Source organism: Crassostrea angulata, chromosome 5 (assembly GCF_025612915.1).
Source record: "Crassostrea angulata isolate pt1a10 chromosome 5, ASM2561291v2, whole genome shotgun sequence".
Taxonomy (NCBI): Eukaryota; Metazoa; Mollusca; class Bivalvia; order Ostreida; family Ostreidae; genus Magallana; species Magallana angulata.
Genome location: NC_069115.1, coordinates 7,951,718 through 7,974,024, shown reverse-complemented (window position 1 = coordinate 7,974,024; position 22,307 = coordinate 7,951,718). Strand labels below are relative to the sequence as shown.

The 22,307-nt window shown below is 33.3% G+C and overlaps 2 protein-coding genes and 1 long non-coding RNA gene across 10 annotated transcripts in view; 1 reads left to right on the top strand and 2 right to left on the bottom strand.

The window, feature by feature from the left end:
• The first annotated feature begins 2,928 nt into the window (after window positions 1–2,928).
• LOC128182941 (uncharacterized) lies at window positions 2,929–5,076 on the top strand. Its single transcript, XM_052851721.1, has 4 exons — window positions 2,929–3,067; window positions 3,434–3,488; window positions 4,225–4,551; window positions 4,969–5,076. Exons 1-4 carry the CDS (start codon window positions 2,978–2,980, stop codon window positions 5,067–5,069), a joined length of 573 nt encoding a protein of 190 aa, XP_052707681.1. The 5' UTR covers window positions 2,929–2,977; the 3' UTR covers window positions 5,070–5,076.
• A 1,226-nt stretch (window positions 5,077–6,302) lies between these two features.
• Window positions 6,303–7,423, bottom strand: LOC128186329 (uncharacterized). The gene is made up of 3 exons (XR_008243935.1): window positions 7,312–7,423; window positions 7,039–7,086; window positions 6,303–6,870 (listed from the first exon to the last, which is right to left on the bottom strand). It is a non-coding gene; the product is annotated as an uncharacterized LOC128186329 (long non-coding RNA).
• A 2,939-nt stretch (window positions 7,424–10,362) lies between these two features.
• Window positions 10,363–22,307, bottom strand: part of LOC128183067 (intermembrane lipid transfer protein VPS13A-like) — a 70,639-nt gene continuing 58,694 nt past the window's right edge. For all 8 annotated transcript variants that reach the window (XM_052851913.1, XM_052851912.1, XM_052851916.1 and 5 more), the window contains 17 exons: window positions 21,020–21,259; window positions 19,983–20,117; window positions 19,449–19,600; window positions 19,141–19,246; window positions 18,518–18,583; window positions 18,111–18,167; window positions 17,746–17,882; window positions 17,244–17,439; window positions 16,800–16,875; window positions 16,416–16,501; window positions 15,685–15,808; window positions 15,222–15,345; window positions 14,737–14,800; window positions 14,363–14,508; window positions 13,505–13,628; window positions 13,236–13,349; window positions 10,363–12,814 (listed from right to left, as the gene is read on the bottom strand). In XM_052851913.1, coding sequence (XP_052707873.1) covers window positions 13,251–13,349; window positions 13,505–13,628; window positions 14,363–14,508; window positions 14,737–14,800; window positions 15,222–15,345; window positions 15,685–15,808; window positions 16,416–16,501; window positions 16,800–16,875; window positions 17,244–17,439; window positions 17,746–17,882; window positions 18,111–18,167; window positions 18,518–18,583; window positions 19,141–19,246; window positions 19,449–19,600; window positions 19,983–20,117; window positions 21,020–21,259 — 1,932 coding nt within the window. In that variant the 3' untranslated portion in view covers window positions 10,363–12,814; window positions 13,236–13,250. The remainder of the gene's footprint in view (window positions 12,815–13,235; window positions 13,350–13,504; window positions 13,629–14,362; window positions 14,509–14,736; window positions 14,801–15,221; window positions 15,346–15,684; window positions 15,809–16,415; window positions 16,502–16,799; window positions 16,876–17,243; window positions 17,440–17,745; window positions 17,883–18,110; window positions 18,168–18,517; window positions 18,584–19,140; window positions 19,247–19,448; window positions 19,601–19,982; window positions 20,118–21,019; window positions 21,260–22,307) is intronic.

The window sequence follows — 22,307 nt, the reverse complement described above, 5'->3', positions numbered from 1 at the left end:
ACATCCTTGTTAATTTCAGGGATCAGTATTGCAATGCGGATTGATTTTATAATGACTTTTATGCAATTGATTTACACATACACGTTGACAAAATTATACATAAATGAATACACAACCAAGATATCTACAAATATAACCGGTTTGTTCTCCAATTATATATTAACAAATCTACTTCTGTTTGCTTTAAATTATCAAGTTTATTGTTTTGACTTCCTTAACAAATTCGAAATTATATTAATAAATCAGTATATGTTCTTGGTGGAAAGTTTATGGAACCTGAGTACATGCATTTAATAAATCAATACTTTTTTAATTTTTGTAAACGAATACAATACTAGAAGAGGGTTTAAAGAACAAGTGTCGCCTTTGCGATGTTATAAAACTACTAAAATATTAATTCATGTTTCATTTTGATAGCCTGTTTTAATTCAATTATCTTTATAAAATGGTTCATTGTCAGTTTATCATAATAAACCAAACATCGTTGTGCTGGACCTGTTAGAGTACATACCTACTTACAAAACATGAAACAGGCTACAAAATGACAAATGGACTAATGAACCAGAACACAATCTTCTTCAAGGTCACCAGATACAGATCTCCAAAACTAGACACGGTTATAACCACTCTAAAGAAAGGATACAGGATTCGGGACTATAGTTCTTCCATCCGAGATTACCTGTTCTAAATGATGTTCGTTTTGAGCAAACAAATCTCAATTTTAATCCGTTATTACATTAAACATAATTACAATCAGATAGGAGGTTACAAACAAGGCAATAAATTTTGTACTTATTTTTATTTTTTAAGAAGATGAAGATGAAATCTTTTAATACGCAAGAGCTGCTCTGTATTGATACAATCTATGAAATGATGATTGCAATAATCCCAATTTGTCATTTTTCTTGTATGGCAGGAAACAAGACTCAGATATCTAATAATGACATCAGTAATTAAAATTTGTGAAAGCATAGCAAAATAGACTGGATTAAAATCGGTTTGTTGATTAAAAAAAACCCAACAACAACCAGTGGATTTTTTTTAACTACACAAAAGTACAAGGTACATTATAATAATAAAGAGGACTTTTTAAAACAAATTTCTGTCCATTCATACTTAATTAAATAAAAAAGCGTGTCATTTTTATGCTTTTTTCTTCATTGCATTAATTTTTAAACAAAACATATGGCGGCGGAAGACGCAAAAATACAAATTTAAACAAGAGAAACACTGATTGATTCTATTGATATCCTTTTCTTTATGCATGAAATTAAGAGGTCATAATGGATGGACTATTACTAAACTATGGAGGCAATATTTAATGTAATTTCATGAACAGCTAGTGAATAAATTACGCTTAATGTTATGTTGGCTGTGAAAACATACTAGGACTGGTGGCTATAAGGGTGATTTTCGCCCCGTGTAATTGTCGCCCATCTACACTTGCTAACAGTTTCGCCCCGTATCGAATTCGCCCAGACACAGTCGTATTCAAAGAAAGATAAAAGGAGACATTAGAATTTGCAAAGTCTTGAATTCACATACGGACAACGAAGGCGAAAGGGGCGAAAATAAAACGTTTTAATAAAAAGGAGACGAATACTTCCCTGTATTCAGTACTGTAAACTAACTTTTGTTCGCGAGGATTGGTTTGAGGCGAGAAATATTCGAGACGACGATACCCTCGCAAAGGTCGCGAAAATTTATCGCACGCAAATAAAAGTTGGTTTAGAGTACTTCAAACAAAGTATCAAACACTTGGACATTGACTTTAAAGGATCACGACCATGATGCTGATATTTATAACTTTAGGCTCATCAAAGTTGACGTTTGTTATTTTTTTAATACATATTTAATGCTATGAATAGTAAATTAAGGTATCTTTCATTTTGAAGAATTATTTGGATATGTCGATTGTCAACATTTTTTGAGAACACAGAGCTGGGGATTCTTTACAAGTTTCAAATAATATCTGCAATATGACTACTTTTTAAAAGTAGTCATATTGCAGATATTATTTTGAAAATAATATATGTCAGAAAGGACACAAGGCTTTGTTTAGAGATACATTGATAAATAAATATAAAAAATTACATCTAAAACAATTATGTTTTATGTTATGTGAGCATGTGAATATGTTACACTTGCAAGTGGTATGATTTTTAAATTTGTTACGAAGCAAACATTTAAACAATTTCAACCTTTAATTGTTACCAAAAACCATAACACGATTCTTTTTTATATAGAATACATTAATTTTTTATCACCGTATCTCGCTCCAATCTCGACACTGACTTTGAATTTTAGATAGTATTAGATAATTTTAGATACTTTCAGATAAATTTAGATACTTTTAGATAATTTAGATACTTTTTATCAATACCGTTGTAGACTAAGTAACCTGCGCTACAAATTGGGAAAAAGAATATAACGCTATGCCTCATTACATGTATTTTATTTAAATACTTGTAAATGTTAATCTCAGTAGCCTATTCTTAACAATTAAAATGGACAAAATTACTTCTTGACTTACTAATAAGTCTTGACCATGTCCTTTTAAATTTATTCACATTTAGATTTATTTTTCTAGACTGGTAAAGTGCAAATTTTATGATATACATGTATTAACTTGTACAGATTCCGTCTTAAAGTGAGATTTAAAGAGCAGGGACCATAGAAAGATAGTCACTGTTCACAACAAGCATTAATCTTCTATTCGTTTATCAACAAACGGTATCATCAGTGTCTACATTTTTATTGTTTGTCCCTGTATCCTTTCGTCTAAAAAAACCGTAGCTGTTTTTCATCTGATAAACAAAATAAGCACTAGCCTTACCGAGCTGATTAATATCTCATCAATAATAATAATTATATGTTCAAAAAACTAAAATACGGGGCGCTGTTCGCTTCTTCGGACTGGTATAAGAGTAAAACTCTCGTGCGTTATTGTACCAGACTTCGTCGAGACCCTGACAAGATGTTGCCCATTTTGGCGGAGAACTTTGCCTCTTCAGTTTACTTTATGTCGATAACCACTATGGTCCTCAATGACCCGAATCTCAGCAAGGTAATGTCAGTTTCATCTCTTATTACATTATTTTTATTTTCTCAGTTCATACAACTAACTTGTATGTTGAAAGTTTAATTGATTTCAATTCAATGAGATTTTCTTCGATCATGAGTTCACGAGATAAGTTTTACTTAAACACAATACATGTACTTGCATTTTTTACTTTATTTTTCTGATATGAATTTTAAAAAATACTTGACTGTTTTCTCTCTCTCTCTCTCTCTCTCTCTCTCTCTCTCTCTCTCTCTCTCTCTCTCTCTCTCTCTCTCTCTCTCTCTCTCTCTCTCTCTTATTCAGTTAATACTGTCTATGTACATGTAGGTCGTTTAATCCACTTTTATCTTTCAATTGTACTTTAACTAGAATCAGATGAACCAGGACTTTTGCTTTGAAGACATGACAAGGACCAGCTATCCGCGTATGTATGACATAGCTTTACCGTAGTTAGATGCATCTCATGGCATCTCTAACACTCTCCATGTTGATAATTTCTTTATTTTCTTCTGACTATGAATACTAGCAATAAATATAGTAGGTAAATGCTTTCCCTTGGCTTTTAATGAGGTTGGATAATAGACAAATTAATCATTAGATCTGCCTTACACTTTGATATACTAGTATGCATGATAATTTGGACCATAAACTAATACTGAGTTAAGGTACTTCACTACACCGAGACTTATACTTCTAAAACACTACCTCACAAGATGGCGATTTAAAGGTTTTGTTAGACTGTTTGTATCAATTGATTCAGATGTATGTCGTCATAGCTCAGTGGTTAAAGTATCAGGCTTGTGAACCACCGGCCATGAGTTCGAATCCACCTGGGGCTTTTGTTTATGTTTACTGAATGAAATTTTTGAAAATATCATTTTTTAAAATCTAAAATTGCACATTTTTTCGCGTATTTGACATATACACTTCTTATCCATCATGCATCTATGTTGGCCCAATGTCGGAAAATAACATTGGCCCAATGTAATTTTGCTCAACGGCGCAACATTGCCCCAACGCGTTGGCGTGACGTTGGCCCATTGTCAGTAGACTTATAGTTTTAATTTTGGCCCAATGTCATCAACATAATGTTTATTTTTGTATTGTGTTCTCTATATGTTTTTTTCCTGTAAATCAACCAATCATCGCTCCTGTTACAGTGCTGCCACTTATTACACTGAGACATCCAATAAAACTTCTCGATCAAAGCCAGAGCTGTCAGGTCTGCTGTCAGTCTGACAATTCCGCGACGCTTAACTTCCGCTATTACGACCCCTTAATGGAGAACAAGATTACCCTACACCTGAGTTTTAATGGCCAATCCCTGCCTTTCCATGCCTGGAAGACTCGCCACATCTTTGGAAGCATGTTCCATATCCACTTCTCTTACCCGGAATATATCCCCAGTGTTTACGAACTTCGCATTGAGAATCGGTACGGGATGACGAGGGTTGAGTTTGAAGTCCTGAATCAGCCCAAATCTATAGGTAATCAGACAATCAATAAGCTGGACTGTTTAATTTAGATGACATAAATTCATACTGCCAGATTAAAAACGTAAAGGGGCGCTTCGTAATTATAACCATGTTGCAAATTATAAACTATTTGCGATAGCCTAACTTCAAAACTAACTTCCTAATTAAGTTCTTTCTATTTTTCATAACTCATCAAAAATTATATGAAGCTAGGTTGAGAGAGTATTAGTAGTGTTCAATAAAGCTACAGGTTATTTGATCTTAATTTTGCAATGTGTTCCAATTCCTACTTGCCTTTTTGTACGACGACTATCATCATCTTAGAAATGACGATTTACGATGGTTTTATCAGATTTTACGAATTTATTAATGTTAAACTTACTGGCCGTTATCTTAAGCAATAAGTAAGACAATCTTGATTTATTTCAGCTACAACTAAGGCCCCGTGTACATCGCTGGCCTGTAAGCTGGGGAGATCGGTCAGGAACGACGTCATTGGTGTCCCAAGAAATCTGACCACGAGCGTGTAGTCTGCTGCCTGGAGACTTGCAGGTAAAATAAAGGGAACAAAAGCTGCAGGAACTTTCTCAAGATTAGATCTATTTTATAACTGATTTGTCTATGTAATGTTGAATCTGGAGTGCCGCTGTTGAATTTGAAAAAAAGATATTGAAATAGTGTACAATTAACATAGTCAAGAATTTGTGTAATAAACAATATATATTGTTAAGCTTGATGAATTCCCGTCATTGTGTATGCACAAACCTTTCATTAAAAATATAACTACAAAAACATTTTTATTTATGAATTTTGTTTCACTGATCATAAGATAGATTAAAGTTTCCAATCAAGAATATTGCGCTTGTCAGTTCTGGTGAAGATACATGTACATGTACAATCACTCACTGCATATTGGGAAATATTAATTCGCCCCTGTTTTATTTTCGCGCCCTTCGCCCTCGTTGTCAGCCGCGCGGGGCGAATTTAAGACTGCATGGGCAAATTCCAATGTTTTAAATTATCTTTCTTTAAAAATAGCTGTATCTGTGCGAATTCAACACCGGGTAAAATTGTTTGCAAGTGTAAAATGGCGCAAATTGCACGAGGCGAAAATAACACTGCATGTATACAATGTAATGTAATTTGAATAGTATTATCAAGCTACAATTAATGTATATATGTAGCACGGGAACTAAGTCAACTTGTTTTAACTGTTTTGTTGTTGTCTCTCTCTCTCTCTCTCTCTCTCTCTCTCTCTCTCTCTCTGTGCAAATAACATATCATTACTTGACAGTGTAAGGGACGTCATCGTCACATGACAGTCATTTATTTTTCATCGCAAACAATACAAAATCATTGAGCGATGTTTTAAAAAAAATAACCTATGCTAAAATTAGTATGAAACTGACGAAACTGATATATCTAATTCGGTTTTTCTAATGATATTTTTTCATAAAACCTGTACCGGTAATATAAAACCTTTTTTCACCGCGCTTCACCAAAAAAACCCATAAAATAACATAACATAAAATTATCAAAAGGAAACCATGATTGAATATATTAATTATACAAGATCGATACAATTAAGAGGTACATGTACATCGCAATGCTACAAAAGCTTATTGCCATTTGGATCCCCACAATAGGAAATGATTCGTGTTTTAAATTTTGCAATACCACATTGAATGATTTAACCAAAACCCAAAAGAAAACTGCTATATCACTACGTAATTTATCATAACCAAAAAAAACCTATTGCTATCACCACCAACTTTATTTACGTATCATTGACTCGAATGATGAATAAAATTAAATACAAGTGTACAACGTTTACAATTAGTTTACATTTATTTCAATAAGAGAATTTAAGTTATGAAGAATCTACGTCAATAACTCGCTGTTGACTTTTTTTCTTGTGAATCCACTTTATCAGAGAAATGGCACCACCTGTGCCCACAAGCAGCGCCCCCGCACCCACCCCGATGTACACATAAGTCTTCGTGTTATTCGCCGTTTTGGACTGTGAGCTGTTCCTTTGTTGGTTTGTGGTAATGGCAATCGTTACCGTTGTTCTTCTACCTTGACCAGTGTTAGATATTAGAGATCCTCTGCAGGCAGGGAAAAAACAATCAACAGCGTCAGTTTTTGGTATCAATATTGGTTGTCCGAACTCTTCTGTGGGTCGGATAAACTCGTTATTTAATGATTGACGATGTTTTAAATTATTCATTAAAACATTAATGAGGGCGTTTTTTTTCAGTCGTAATTCATCGACAATCGGCTTTGACCTCCATGTTTTAATTGGCCTTGTAGGTACTTGCGCCAGTTCGCCTTTTCAAGAGATAAAACGCCCATTAGTATTTTTGAAACAATGTATGCTTGAATAATTTTGAAAACTGAAATTAAAATGGCATATCAAATTGACAAAAAGACAATATGTGAGTTTAAAAATCTTGTGAGAAAAAAAACCCCACTACAATATCTTAATGACATTCTTACCTTTTAAAATGAATGCAAATATAAAAACTGCCAGAGGTAGCATGCTATCTAAAACACAATATGTAATAATTATGTAGGGACAAACTTATGTCCGCTTGTGTGAAATTTATTTTTTCTATTAAAATAAAATTATGTCGTCATGCATGATAAATATCTTGACATGCACGTTGGTTAAGTCAACATGCAACATAAATATGATGGCATGCAAAAACATTGCAATCATGCATGATTTGGTTCATATTCTAAAATATTTCAACGTATACATGTACTTACAATCGATGATAGATTGCTAATATAGTCACGCTAATCTCTCTATATTGGTCACGTACCAAACTTTGTTACAATCGTGTAAAGTTCTAAGTTGTCGTCGATTTTTTTAGTTCTTTCGCAATAAGTGAGCCAGCACACATAAATGCCCCTTATATACCAATTGATATCAGGTTATCGGATTTCTGAATTTTTGATTGGGGGTTGCAAAACGATTAGTTAATTTATTCTAAAAATTTTAAAATATAGGTTTAATCTATATACGTATTTTACATATCGCTAGCTAATTAGTTTACATATTGGCAGATGAAAAAAAGTTTCATTATTGAAACGAGTCCTATTCATAAAACTCTAATAATTTAATTTATTATATCTAATATACAACGACCAAAACTATCTGTGATTGTTAAAACCACGTATTTGATAAAATTATTATTTATGTCCGCAACTTTTTTAACATTTAGTTGCGACTGTTTCTTCATTAATGTTCATTGTTTTAAAATACTTTAAAATGCATGTATGATTTTAATTACTCTTCTTCCTAGCGCTTATTTAGAATTTTAATATGCTTTGATCATTTTTATTAGAAATTTAAACAAACTAGAAATAACGTATATAGAATTGTCGACTTTGTTTGAACTCTAAGCATCCTTATCAAACGGTCCATTCGTATACAATTATTAGTAAATATACGAAAAGGTATAGGAAAAATGAATAACATGAATTTTAAGACACTCTTACAATATATCCATCATTCAGTAGAATAAAAAGAACCCCTTTACTTCCATATGAAGATCGAAAGCTGTGATGGATGGAATAACATTTTATTTTTTAAGTTCTATTTTTAAAGTGCTCTTAGTTAAAGTGATTCAGAAACATGTCAAACTACAATGTAGCAATGAATACAATGTTGTCATTAAAACCCCGCGCAGTTTAGTGTCCCAATTGAAATAAAATAAATTGGACAGATATTGAATTTTTTATTTACTCAAACTATACACAAAGGGTACAACTTCTTTGCTAACATTCATTTGAAGGATTTCAATTTTAAACTGCGAACATTGTCTTACCTTTTTGCGATTCGCTCCACGATAATTTAGATTCTGCACAATTTACAAACGTTTTTATCAATTCTTTAAGACATCGTCCAGTTTAACAAAACAGAAATCTTATCTATTTTCTCCAAGCAACTTGGAAGTTGACGGATAGAAATATAAATTGTACCAATATACCAGAATTGGTTAAGTGTCTTGTCGTGGAAGATAAATAGGTCAATCATACATTATGCCTTTTATACATGTAGTTTAATGTTAATCGTTACGGTAATACACTAAGCAAAATAAGATATACCGTAAGTTTTATAAGTACATGTTATAAATTTTTTTTAAACAAACTGCTTGGTTGTTTTGGTTTCTACATAAAATCAGTGCATTTCAAGGTACTTGTAACAAAGACTAACTAAAGGAGTTTTAAAAACGTGTCAAAGGAAATGAACTCATTACAATTCAAAAATACAATATTAATGGGCTACGTTTGAAATATCTAGCCTTTAAAAGAATTTAATGCACAGTTTAATACACGTCCCAGACAACAATGATCTCTTAAAGCTTGTAAAAGATAACGGTAAGTTAAACGTTGACGGTATTTTGGTATGCTTTGGGTAGACAACCCACGGTTGTTTTGCAGCGCGTGACAATGCACAGTATCTATTACAGGGTGTCCCAGAATATCTGATACCATTTGAAATTCATATAAATTAAATAATATTTGAAATGGCGAAAAGGTGTTAATTGTGACTCAAATAAAAAGGAAAATCTCTTAATTTTTTTCCACAAACAAATCTGGGACAAGAATGCGCTTTTAGTAGAAATATGATGTTAAATACAAAATAGCATCATATTTCTTTGGTTGAATTAGAATTTTAGTCAATATAAATTGGACAAGAGAGCGGCCATCTTCCGTTTTAAACAACATTATCTAACACCAACTCCTTAGTTTATGAATTATGAAAAAAAGAAGGCCTACAGGAATACCAACTAAACAAGCGACAGACTTCTTAAATTGCAAGAGGATTTCAGAAAATTGGATCCGTGCAGTGGATGTTGTAAGGAATTTTAGTCATCGACTTGAGGTTGTCATTGATAACAAAGACCGTTATTTGGAGCACTCTCTTTAAACTCGTTCTGTTTTTATAAACAATACTCATTTTTTCAAAAACATATGAATGTTTGTGAAATTTGAACTATATATGATAAGAGTTAAATTTGGCCCCCTTAATTCGCCATTTTTTAAGTGTTTCGGGTACAATGAAATGTTAACTAATTTTTTAGAAGAGTTGATATAACATATATTTTTCATCTATTTATTTGATCTATTTGCACTCACTGGCAGTATCTGACGTCAGAAATGACGCCATTTTTATAATTCAATCAAAATCAGCCAAAAATTGACATTTTTCTTATCTATTTACGAATGGGAAATATAGAGCGCATGCTTGAACAAGGAAAATTTTTTTGTCACTTATTAGTCTTGGCTATATACATCTCTGATTAAAATATTTTATTTGTTCAAGAATGCGCTCTATGTTTTCGGAAGGAAAAACTGCTTGAAAACAAGCTGTTTTACGCTAAAAATGCAAAAATGGCGGGAAAAGGTTGTCTTTACAATGTCATTGTTCTAAATTGTGGGCACCTGAACCAAAATGAATATTATGTAAACACATCACATACATATCTGTACTAAGAAAACAAAGAATGATAGTAAAATAATGATGTTCATTTTAGGGGGCCATTTTAGGCCCTTATCATATATAGTCCTTTGTTGAGTGAAAATTTACATCATATACACTTATGAATATGCATTTGACTTCCTGTTAAATAAATTTAATAAAACGTCATTCAATGAGTAAATGGTATCAGACATTATAGAACACCCTTACATGAATACAATGTACGTCAAATGAAGTACACTGCTAAGGGGATAAAGGGGCGTGCATTATTTACATTATATATTTCATTATATCAGTTGGTATTTGTAAAAATAAAAATAAAAAATAAACTGTTTGTTTTTAAATTACTTGTTTAATTAATTGCTTTCTTGTAATAACAGGAATTATAACGACATAAATACAACTAGCTTATAAGTCAACAGAAATAAAACAACAACTCATAAAAACAAATCAACCCATTCAATATCCACTAACAAAGTTATGTATACATAATTACATAACATCCAGCTATGCCTGTACTATTGTCACAGCCATTGCTATTTTATAGGCTTGTAAGTCACAGTCTCTCTAACTTAATGGACAAGAAGTGCGCTCATGATTTTCCTCATAGTAAAATGTATTAGTAGTACAATTTATCGTGAAGAACTCAATATACTAATATGTAATTAAAAACGAATTTACAACTGTTCAGTGCAGATATTAGGGATGGGACGAATGCAAGATAAAATTATTAAAGAAAATGTGCAAGTATCTTATAAAAGCAACAAAGCACAGAACTATTGGTTCAAAATGCCATTAATGATGTACCATTTTTAATTTAAGACTATGAAGAAGGTCATTTCTATGTACATGACTGTTGTATCCTAATGAACAAAACTCTAACAATTGTTCAGAAAATTAATTCTCTAAATATAATTTCTCTATATCATTCAGACTATATTGCTAACATTGATAAATCATCTAAAATTCTTTGGCTGATTATACAATCAGTTTGCACCATTTTCTTGTTTTTTTTCTCCCTAAAAATATACTAAAATATCGCAAAATACAAAGTTACATAACTGTTGTGGATGTTCAATTTAAACTTTACAAAGCAGAAAGAATCAATGATTTCTTAATGAATTTTTTTTTATTGTTTTCTCTTGATGAAAACAATGCTATGAGATAAAGTATATAAATAGTATAAATTGACTCGTAAAAAAAAAATGAAATAATTTCTTGACTTTGGAAAAATTAATAATTTGCGTATCACTGATACACATTGTCATGTTCTATTTGAAAATCAATAAAAAATCTCCAAAAACATTGGATAAGCTGTTGTAAAAGATAATTTCAGGCCCCGTTATAATGGGATATAAAAATCAAATTATATTCCATCTTTGAATTTTTCAAAAATAAGTGACACTTTGTCCTGACTTATTCTTAAAAAAAAATCTAATATTAATATACACATGTATGTCCATGTAATAATAATACTATTGATACAAATTTTCAATTTCATTGATTTAGTACATGTACATGCATTATATGGCTTGTATTGTGTGGCATATATGTGACTAGGTTTAAACATATAGGTAAAATGTAGTTACACCATTGAACAACAACCGTCAAAGCTAATAAAAATTATTATTAATCAACAAATCAGTATACAAACTCAGCAACTGTAATGTCTACATTGTGTTTTACCCTGCATTTACTTTTAATAAGTGTTAGTAACAACAGGTATCCTAAAGAAATTACATTGCAGGATGCATGATTAGATATCTTTTTACAAACAATTCAAATTTAACATGAGTTGATCCATTCAAGTGATCAGTACAATTCTATTTTAGGATTAACACATGAAGAATTGTCCTAATACACATGTACTAAAATGTCATATTTCATTAACATCATATTAGAAAACTTCTAAATGCAGATACCAGGCACGTAGCATCAGGGGGAGAGTATGTAAAAAATTGATATGAAAATAAGAAAATTAGAAGTGAAATTGAAGTTATATACTATGCCACCCCCCCCCCCCTCCCTCCGGATTAGGTTTTTGAAGATTTTGGGGAATTCAAATTTCCTTTTTTATTTTTTTTTTGGAGTCTGGCCCCCCCCACTTTCAAAAATGATGCTACATGCCTGGATACTGATATCATTATGAGTTACTTTATGAATATTATATATGTATATTGATAGACTTGTTTATACAAATGAAGAATCTTTAACTGTTCTTAGACTATTAAGCAGGTGATAGAAGAATGATTGTTTGCAACATACGAAAAACAGCTGGAATGTGTGATGCTAGAATCTAAAGAATCTTTACCCATCATTATCACCAAAATAAAAACATACTCCCAATGTATAGAGTTTACAAGATAACAATCAAAACAAAACAAGAAATAGAGATCAAAAAGTTATAACAAATCAGAAAAATAAACATATTATCATATAAAAAAATAAGCTTAAAAAGGTATATTGCACAGGAATAATATCATAAATATAAATGACACTTATTGACTTAGTGTTATGCCACGTAAACCATGAACGGGAGTCTTTGAGTAGACATGTAATCACTGGATTTCTTGGAAACATGGCGTCAAATTCAGCACTAGTCTGAGAATTCTCTTTTAAATGGCGGTAAGCAACAATCACATTGAACTGTCAATGAAGTGATCCATGGCTACAGCAGACTCCTTCATTATTTCATTGAAAATTCAGAGATACTAAACAGTCCCTCTAGTTGGTTTAATAAGGATCAGACCTCTCTATAGAATCCATGATCATACAGATCAGCTGTAAAATAAAGTTGTTTGTAAAGGACATAAAATTGATTTATTGTCACTGATAGTGTGTTGGACTTTTTCAAATCAAGACAACACAAGTTTTGTTTTTCAAACAAATTTTTGGGGGTTAGGTTAGGGTGGGAACATTATTGTCTTTGCACATACAGTAATTTAACACAAAATCTTATATTTTATTTCCTATTCCCCCAAAAATGACTTGAGAATTGAAACTGCACTTCAAGTATGGTAGGCCGGTAAACAAGTGATAACAAATTACCATAGTTGTCACTGACATAATCATTTATGTTAACTCAGCCCTTTTTAAACAACTCAACCCACTAGAATTCCAATCAAATTGAAAACACCTTTCACATTCAGTTTAAATGTTAAAAACTTTAACAGGGATATCAGTCAGAAATGACCTTGACTACCTGCAATCAATAATCCTACACACGTTCCAGGCGTTCCTGCACCCATTTCAAAATCTCTGGACTGGAGCTCGATATCTCTATAATATTCCCCGAAAACATGGAACCTTTTTTATCCTGGAAGGCAAAATAATGACAAGGTTCAGATAGTTTCTGACTTGAGGTTTTATTTTATATTGCAGTTACTGTAAAACATTCACAAAGTCTATAATAACTGAGATTCCAAGCATTTAACCACTGGCATAATTATATTGTACGTATTATGACTATACCTTTAGAGTGAAGACTAGTTTAGTGTCCGTCACTTCCGGAATTCCCATGATCCTCTCTCTCTCTACCTCCCATTTGACATCATACCCAGGTGAGAAGCGATTTTTTGACAAGCACAAAATGGTTCTGAAAATATTAAATTACACAATAAATCAATGGACACATTCACCTAGTAAGATTGACAATTTTAAAGTAAAGTAAAAACTAAAATTTCTGTTAATTAAATTTCTTATTGAATGCTGATGTTAAGAGTAACTGAATATATTAAGTTCTTTTATTTAAAAGATTTAGATGCATAGTCATTTCTAGACATCACATTCAAACAGTTACTGTAGTAGAGCTATGCATGAGGTAGGATAATAATTATTTAAATTCTTAAGCTAAAACATTAGGGATTTTTTAACTTGATTATTTTATGGCTTGAAGAATCATGTGTGATTGTCAGGTTGACTACTCATCCTCCTTAAAGAATAAAATCGGCATTCAAAAAGGATCCATGTACTGAAGAATTATTTTAAATTTATTTATGGGAGTCAATGTTCATGGATAGCCAAAATTTCCTTGGTTCATGGGGAAGTAATTTCGTTGGTAGAAAGTTTTGGATAATTTTAATAAATTAATTGCTTGACGTATATACGCTCATGGGGATGTAAATTCGTGGGCAAGGGTTTCCAACAAAAGACACAGACATTGGTCTCCCACGAACAATGATGATTCTACTAACACAAAATGAGTAAGTATGATGCACAATTAGATGTGTTCTATTTAGACAACCATATTTAATGTATCATACAAGACATTCAAATTATTAAGCTGTCTATTAATTGATATACAGTTTTATTTCATTGATAAAAGTTCACCTGTCTGTGATAAAAAGAAGGTCGGCCCGGTCGTCATAGCTGAGGGGGGCAAAGTCCACAAAGATACTGGGGGCTCTCTGTTCTTCCCTCAGACTGGTCAGGATAAAGTTCCCCTGGGCCCGGTACCAGGAGTAAGGCTCCAGACCCTGTAATACAGCCACACTGACATTGTGAAGACGGAACATGGTTGTGATGAGAAAGTTACAAAATGATCCTGAAACCTTAACTTTGCAATTGTTACATTTATTATTTACTACACTGAAATATTTTAGGTACTTCTCTAGTAGTAAGTAAATAATTTTTTTTCCTCTTAAGAAATGAAAGTGAAAGCGTTTCAGCTTACGAAATAGTAAATGTTAAACTTGTGGACTTACGTTGTAAGGATTGATGAACCGGGGCAGTCTCATACGTATGGCAACCACATCATTCTCTGCTGATCTGTCATTATAACAGAGAGGTGTGTGAACAGATAAACAGATCTTAAAATTAAGATTATGGTAATTAATTAATTAAAAGTGACCAGATACTGTAAACAAACTTTTATTCGCGACGACTTTATCTGTGAAAAACCTGTCGAGGCGACTAGTTATCACAATAAAGCCTTATCTACAACAATGTTGTTTAAACACCTATAGTGCAAGGACCGATTTGCTGTGAGAGATATTCGCAACAAAGAGGCTCTTGCAAATCTCACAAAAATTTCTTCATTAACTCATATAAAATTTGATTGATAGTAGACTAAAGTTACCGGGTAATAATGGGACAGTGACAGGCTTCTGATCTTAATAAGCTTGCTCTTGTTCCTCACATAACAGTATTTAAGGCTGTTGTGGGTATGTAAGATATATACACTAATTACCTGCGGAGACCATCGAAGGCCATGCTGACCATGTCCATCACGCCCCCTAGGGGCTGGGTGATCAACCCCAGCAGACCTTTACCTATCCCCTTAAAGAACCCCTCCACTCCCTCCTCTGAGGCACCTGCAAATACACGGAGTACAAAACATTGACTCCAAAACCAATTATAATGTTTCAAATCTAAGTTCTTGGTCTACAAAATATTATTGTAATAGAGAATCAACTAATCAATAGATTATTGCATCATATCAATATTTCATATAATTTGCATGTAGACATATTTGCAAAAAAAAATCATTAAAAATAGTGCTCACAAATTAAGCATGAACTTTTAACTGCATATTCATGATCATCTACTTTTGAGTTAACTTAAATAAGAGAAGAAGACAACAATATGTACTGGGCAATGTAACGGAGAGAGCTCCCCTCCACTTCCCCACCACTAGAGTAACCCTGACCTACCATGTATGGGGTCTAGTACCACCCCCAGCAGACCAAACTTCATCCCCGACAGGAATCCTTTCCCGGCCATGGCCATGCTGTGAGGCATATTCCTGGGCTGCTGCTGGACCCTACGAGCTCTCCTCTACAAGGTCAAGGACATTAGGTGAGTATTACTAAAACACTGATTCATTGCACAAAGACATTGGGAATACATGTGATATTTTAAACCCTGCAAACTCTCACAACATACTGAAAACAGGATGAACATAGTACAGCAATGTCTATTAAGCTGGTTTTGTTTTGACTGAACAACTGCTAAATTACTTAATATTTACCAGTGCATGTGTTACTTTTCTAGTTATTGCAGCATTGTTTATGTTGTCTCTAGTTTACAGTTAGACTCATGCCTACTGAGGCATTATACCATAGACACTGTGGAATCATTATATTTCGTGGTGGCTCAATTTTCGTGAAATTCCTGGGTACCTGTCATCCACGAATTAACATCCTTCACGAATTAATAAATTAGGGTAATAAGTGATATTTGCTTTGTAGGTTTTAGGGAATACACGAAATTACGTCCCCACGAACCTGTAAAATTTAAGCAATCCACGAATATTGGCCCCCACGAAATTTAATGATTCCACAGCAGTTTGACTGTTACTGTAACCTACATGCTATTTATGATATATAAAAATACTCAGCAATTTAACTAAGGAGTAATTAACACTAAGAGAAGAGGCACCCACCTTCTGGAACTCATCATCCAGGGACAGGTATGCCAGGGTGTTCCCCAGGGTTCCCGAGATCCGGGCGACAGAGTTGGCTGTTCCACCTGCAAGTGAATGGGATTGTCCTGTACAGTTTGTAGATACTATAATGTTAAATGCTTGTTCTAATTTACAATTCCAGAAAACTTATAGCAAGAAAACTTGGTTTTCTGCATACTGTCTACTCCGTAGTCTTTTGTCTTGTTACAGTATTCAGACAACTTGAGGAGAAACTTCCAACATGTGGACGTATAAGCATTCAAATTCAAATATTAAATGGAAAAAATTAAATGTTTCAAAATTTTCTAATTTTCAGTTCAAATTGTTAAGATTTTCAAAAATCACCATCAAAGGGTCTCTTACCCACAATGTGACCCATTGCGTTCTGGAACCCCCTGATCATGTTACTGGAGAAAGCATCCTCTCCCTGAATGGTGTCCTATTTACAGACAAAACAGATGTACTCTTTATTACAGTGTACAAATCTGGCTAATACATTTACTTACTGCTACATGTAGGCATGTCGCATTTATATTTAACACTGCAGTAACAGTGCAATGACTCTTAGAATAAAATAAGCAGAATTAAATAGCTGGGATAGAAATCAATGAAGAGATTTTTAGTTTTCTCTAATTGCATGACTTTCTATAAATAGGGTGAAAGAAAATAATGTCAAAAGACTACAAATGAATTGGTGTATTTTAAGCAACCATTTTCAATGTCCATTAATCAACATTAAATATTAAATAGCTTTTAGCTATGTAATAAAACTGAGGTGTGGGTGCATGGGGTGTGGCAGTGGCTGACCAGTAGAGGCTCATAGAACAGTTCCCCCAGTCCCTCTGTGATGTCCTTGATGAGTCCATAGGGATTCCCCAGAACATCCAGTCCAAAAATAACCACATAGATCTGTAGCATCAGTTGCTGTCGGTAGTGGGAGACAGCCTGGGTCTGCATCTGTGCTGAGGAAAGGAGGACACCACGCCTCTCAAAGAATCCAAGCCTGTCAATCACAAAATATATCATAAATTGCCTCACTTCTCAAGAACCCCTTACCTGTCAATCATGAATTATTAATACAACACTATTATTAAAACCATCTTTTTTTTCTATGCATTCTTTTTTTGCAGTTTACTATTCGGAAGATAAACTGGTTTGCGGCAACTAATATTCACCATGAAGACATACATTATCTCTTAATCACAAAATAATTCAAGCACGTGCCTGCCTCTCAAAATAATAATTAAAAGCTCAATAAAATTTCATTTATGTAATAAATTTTGATTGAGAAATTGTGTCAAGTTCTGACCTGAGCTCTATGTCCTTGACCTCTGTGAAGGTCGCACCAATGGAGTTCCGAAGGAATTCCTTAACATCAGATGCCACGCTTGGCTGAACATCACGGGTCAAGTGAGGATTCCCCCTCAGAGAAAAACTTACATGGACCTTAGAAACATCACAAAAGGAATCTCATATTAATATAAAATATTCTCTGCATTAAAAATCCAAATGAATGTACTATTTTGTCAAATAACAAAAAGGACAAACAATTTGTTTGCATTTTCATAATACAAAATTACGACATAACATGAAATAGATTATTCAACAACTACTGTATATCTACTTGACCTGAAATCAATAGCAACATTTTTTCATCAAAGAATATACATGTACCTTTACTGGGGAAATCTTGAGCATTTCAAAGAATATTCTGTGTGGTGTCTTGTCAGCCTATAATACAAAAATATATTCACTCATTTGTTAAAAATCTTCAAAAAAAATAACTCAATAGCCTTGAAATAAATAGGGTTCAACTGTTATTACATCACTTTAAATTTATCATTCAAAAATTCTATGATTCAGAGTGCTAGCTATTGGGTTGGGTTTCCTTTAAATCTTATTCACACACAACAAAACATCTAGAAGTACATATACATTCGGTAATTTACATGTATATCTCTTCTGCAACAAGTTGCAAGATGGAATAATTACTAATAATAGAGTAATAATCTTTTTTAGTACAAAATATGAGTACTGAATCATTCCCAGAACAAAGTTGTTTCAGTAGAATTGTGAGTTACCATGACTTCAGCCACTTCCTCTAGGGGGCGCTGTAATACCAAGATGTCCGACTGTAACTTGTCACTCTGAAAGAAGAGACAGTGTAGTCTTTACATAAAAGACCCGCATCATAGCATTCTAGTTCTAGTGTTTACGCTTATACCACTAAGATTTTGAAAAAAAAAAATTGTATCTGACTCCTAAGCAAATAGATTCATAATCCATGACACTTTAAAAACTTGAAAATTAAATTCAAAGCACAATAATACAGGATGAAATAAAAGATAACGGCTAATATAGAGATAATGGCTAAAGTAGAGATAATTGATTACCATATACAGACTATACTGTAGATTCCTCATTAAATGCGAGGAATTAATATTTACGTAAATTCGCAAAAACACATCTCACAAATTTAAAATCTCGCTTTTATTTTTCTGATATATGTTTATGACAAGAAACTATGATAAAAATTTGACATTGGCGATTTTTTGTTCTCGCTATTTGATGAAACACTGTTGAATTGCGGAATTAAGTACTCTCATAAAATAGGAATTTACAGTAATATTACATATGTATTTGAAGGAACCCCTCAGTCTTTGATCTCTATCTAGCTATGTTTTATTTCCATTAGATCTCTTACTTCTGTAGCTTCTTTGGGCATCAAGTCAGCAAACGTGTCCTGTATGGACTCGATGAATCCCCAGTCTACTGCCAAACGCAGCTCTTGTATGATCAACTGGAACTGCCTGCAAACCAACAAAACTACTGCACATATTTTAACATAATGAATTACCTATTAAGTACATGAATGCAATGAGGACATCACCTGTAAAGCACAATGAATGCCTGATGCCTCAGAACTTTTCTCACTGACAGGTACAAACTTAAGGAACAACTCGTTTATTCCAGACTCAATCGAATCTATCTTCTTAGTTATTCTAGGTTTACCTAAATGTATCCACATTGTTCTCAGGTACGACTCTCCGAATCATTCCAAACTCAATACAGGGCTTGGGTCCCTTCTTCTTGACTAGGTAGGCGGGGGTTGGAACACAGCTTAACACAGTCTGGTGGTAGGCATCTAACAGCTGATTGTCAATCTGAAGGTGTGATCAAATACATGCCCATCAGAAATGTCCGAAATCATGCTTTCACGTAAATAAGAGACAAAAAAAATCTGTAATTATAGCTAAACTTTCTCAGTTTGTATGGTCCAGAGTATTGAAGCAATGAAGAGCTACCAAATGAAGTTCAAAAACGTCAATTTGACCTTGAACCCACACAGTGACTTACCTTTTACATCAGCCTTGACCTTCAAGGCTATTAAGTATGATTTAAGAGGGAGGTCAAGATTCTATTATAAATTCTCTACAGAGTCAGACCACAAGCAATATATGCTCCCAATTTTAAAATCATGTGAAAATACGTGTAAAGCATGTGTATAGGAGTTTATGCTTTTTACCTGATATCACGAAGTCTTACCTGAATTTTGTAGACTCTTGCATGGAACAGGGTTTGGTGCTCAGAGATGCGATGCTGGAAATACAGGCCAGGGTAGGCTACTCTCCTCAGATCTCCAATGTATGGCTTGGTCATCCTCATGCTCCGGAAGTCCACCTACAATGTAAAGACAGTTTAGAGGGTGGAAGAAAGGGGTAACTATCCAATGTCATGGACTCTCTAGAAATGATCTCATCCATAGACTCCCTGGTAGAACTGAGATCTTACTTGAAATCAGCAAACTTTCAAGTCAATCCCTGGAATTCTTATTTTTACAAATGCCTCTAAGACAACCAGATTACATCTGTAATCCTTAACTCTCAGATTTACAAAGTCATGTACCTTATGACGGTACTTGTTATATTACCTGTACCTTTGTCCAATTGCATCCAAATTGTCACATGTATGCATCTGTGATGAACAAAACTACCTCAAAATCATATTTGTAACTTAAAATTACACCTGTATCCCTGATCTAAAACTTGTATTTCTGACAACCCTTAGATTAACACCAGTACAGTTTTTCAGAATATCAACAATATTGTACATATACATGTACCTCTGACAACCTCAAGATTTACACTTGTACCTCATTTACACCTGAGATTTACACAAGTCCTGTAGACCTGTACCACAATTTTCCTCTCAGATTTACACCTGTCTGTCTGACTTAATTCTCAGATTTACACCTATCTGTCTGACTTAATCCTCAGATTTACACCTGTCTGTCTGATTTAATCCTCAGATTTACACCTATCTGTCTGATCTTATCCTCAGATTTACTCCTGTCTGTCTGACTTAATCCTCAGATTTACAACTGTCTGTCTGACTTAATCCTCAGATTTACACCTGTCTGTCTGATTTAATCCTCAGATTTACACCTATCTGTCTGACTTAATCCTCAGATTTACACCTGTCTGTCTGACTTAATCCTCAGATTTACACCTGTCTGTCTGACTTAATCTTCAGATTTACACCTGTTTGTCTGTCTGACTTAATCCTCAGATGTACACCTGTACCTCAATTCTGTTGTCCCAGCTGGCCTGGTCCACACCGTTCTTCCATTTGTCTTCCAGCCAGGTCACCAAGGTGATATCCTCCAGCATCTTCCACCTGTTTTTGACCTCGATTTCCCAGCTCGCCGGGAGGCTGCTCAGACTGACTAGTGCTACTTCTTCATACGCCTCGTTGATGACCGACAATGATATACCGTCCAATGAAATCAGAGAGAACCAGGTCACATGTTCTCCCTCGTACATCTGTAATGCATTACAGAAATCATTTTATGCAATGTAAAATTATGTAACTTTTTTCTGATCATCATATCATTAATAAACTATTTAAATAAATAATGACCCTGCAAATAGCTATCAAAGGACATCACAAATATGGTGTAAAAAGCACTATAGGTAATAATTTTTATTAATAATTAAAGTAAAAAATTCTCAACTGAAAATTATTGTAATAACAATTTAGGATCATTATAAATCTTTTAAAGATTTAAATACAATAATTCTAATTGTTCTTCATTCTTATTAAATTTTCTTACAAGCTGAACAAGGATTTTTGTAATACAATTAAGTACTAGTAGATGTGAAATATTTAATAACATAAATTTTCTGATTTTTGTATGATGATCGAATCGTCACAACTTTTAGCCCAGAAAGTGTTATTACATTTTTTTAAGTTAACCATTAATTTGAACTAGCCTATCTAGTGCATATACACACAACATAAGCAAAACATTGAAAGCATACACTTAATACAAACTCTGAACATCTGACACAACATCCTTTAAAACCATGCAATCTAGTGTAAAAAAAAAAACCCAAAAAACCTGCAAAATCAAATTCTTCTTCTCTATTTTAACTCATGTAGTTTCACTAGATTTTTGAGTTGACTTTTATAAAAGGAATAAATACTAGTACCATTAGAAGCCAAAATTGTCTCCCAATAGAGCGGGATGCTGTGTCTTCAGCTTCGCTGCTACAGATAATCTATTATTTAGTGCAGTGATGTGTGTAAATGACATTGCATTGCTAATTATAATCTATCTATCAGTAGCTGGTGTGGTGTGGCAATTACAATAATTTATTATATTATGATAGTGTCCTAACGAGAGAGAGAGAGAGAGAGAGAGAGAGAGAGAGAGAGAGAGAGAGAGAGAGAGAGAGAGAGAATGAGTTAGCTCGTATTTACAATAAGTCATGTATTTCCTGGATGTGTTAGTAATATATTTTAATTATAGTGAGAAAAATAAACATTTTTTTTTTAATGATATATAAATTAATAATAAAAAAGGAAAAC

Coding starts and splice junctions, on each gene's coding strand:
- LOC128182941 (XM_052851721.1), top strand. CDS start 2,978: ATGTTGCCCATTTTGGCGGAGAACTTTGCCTCTTCAGTTTACTTTATG. Junction 3,068..3,433: donor ATGACCCGAATCTCAGCAAG/GTAATGTCAGTT, acceptor TACTTTAACTAG/AATCAGATGAACCAGGACTT. Junction 3,489..4,224: donor GACAAGGACCAGCTATCCGC/GTATGTATGACA, acceptor CTCCTGTTACAG/TGCTGCCACTTATTACACTG.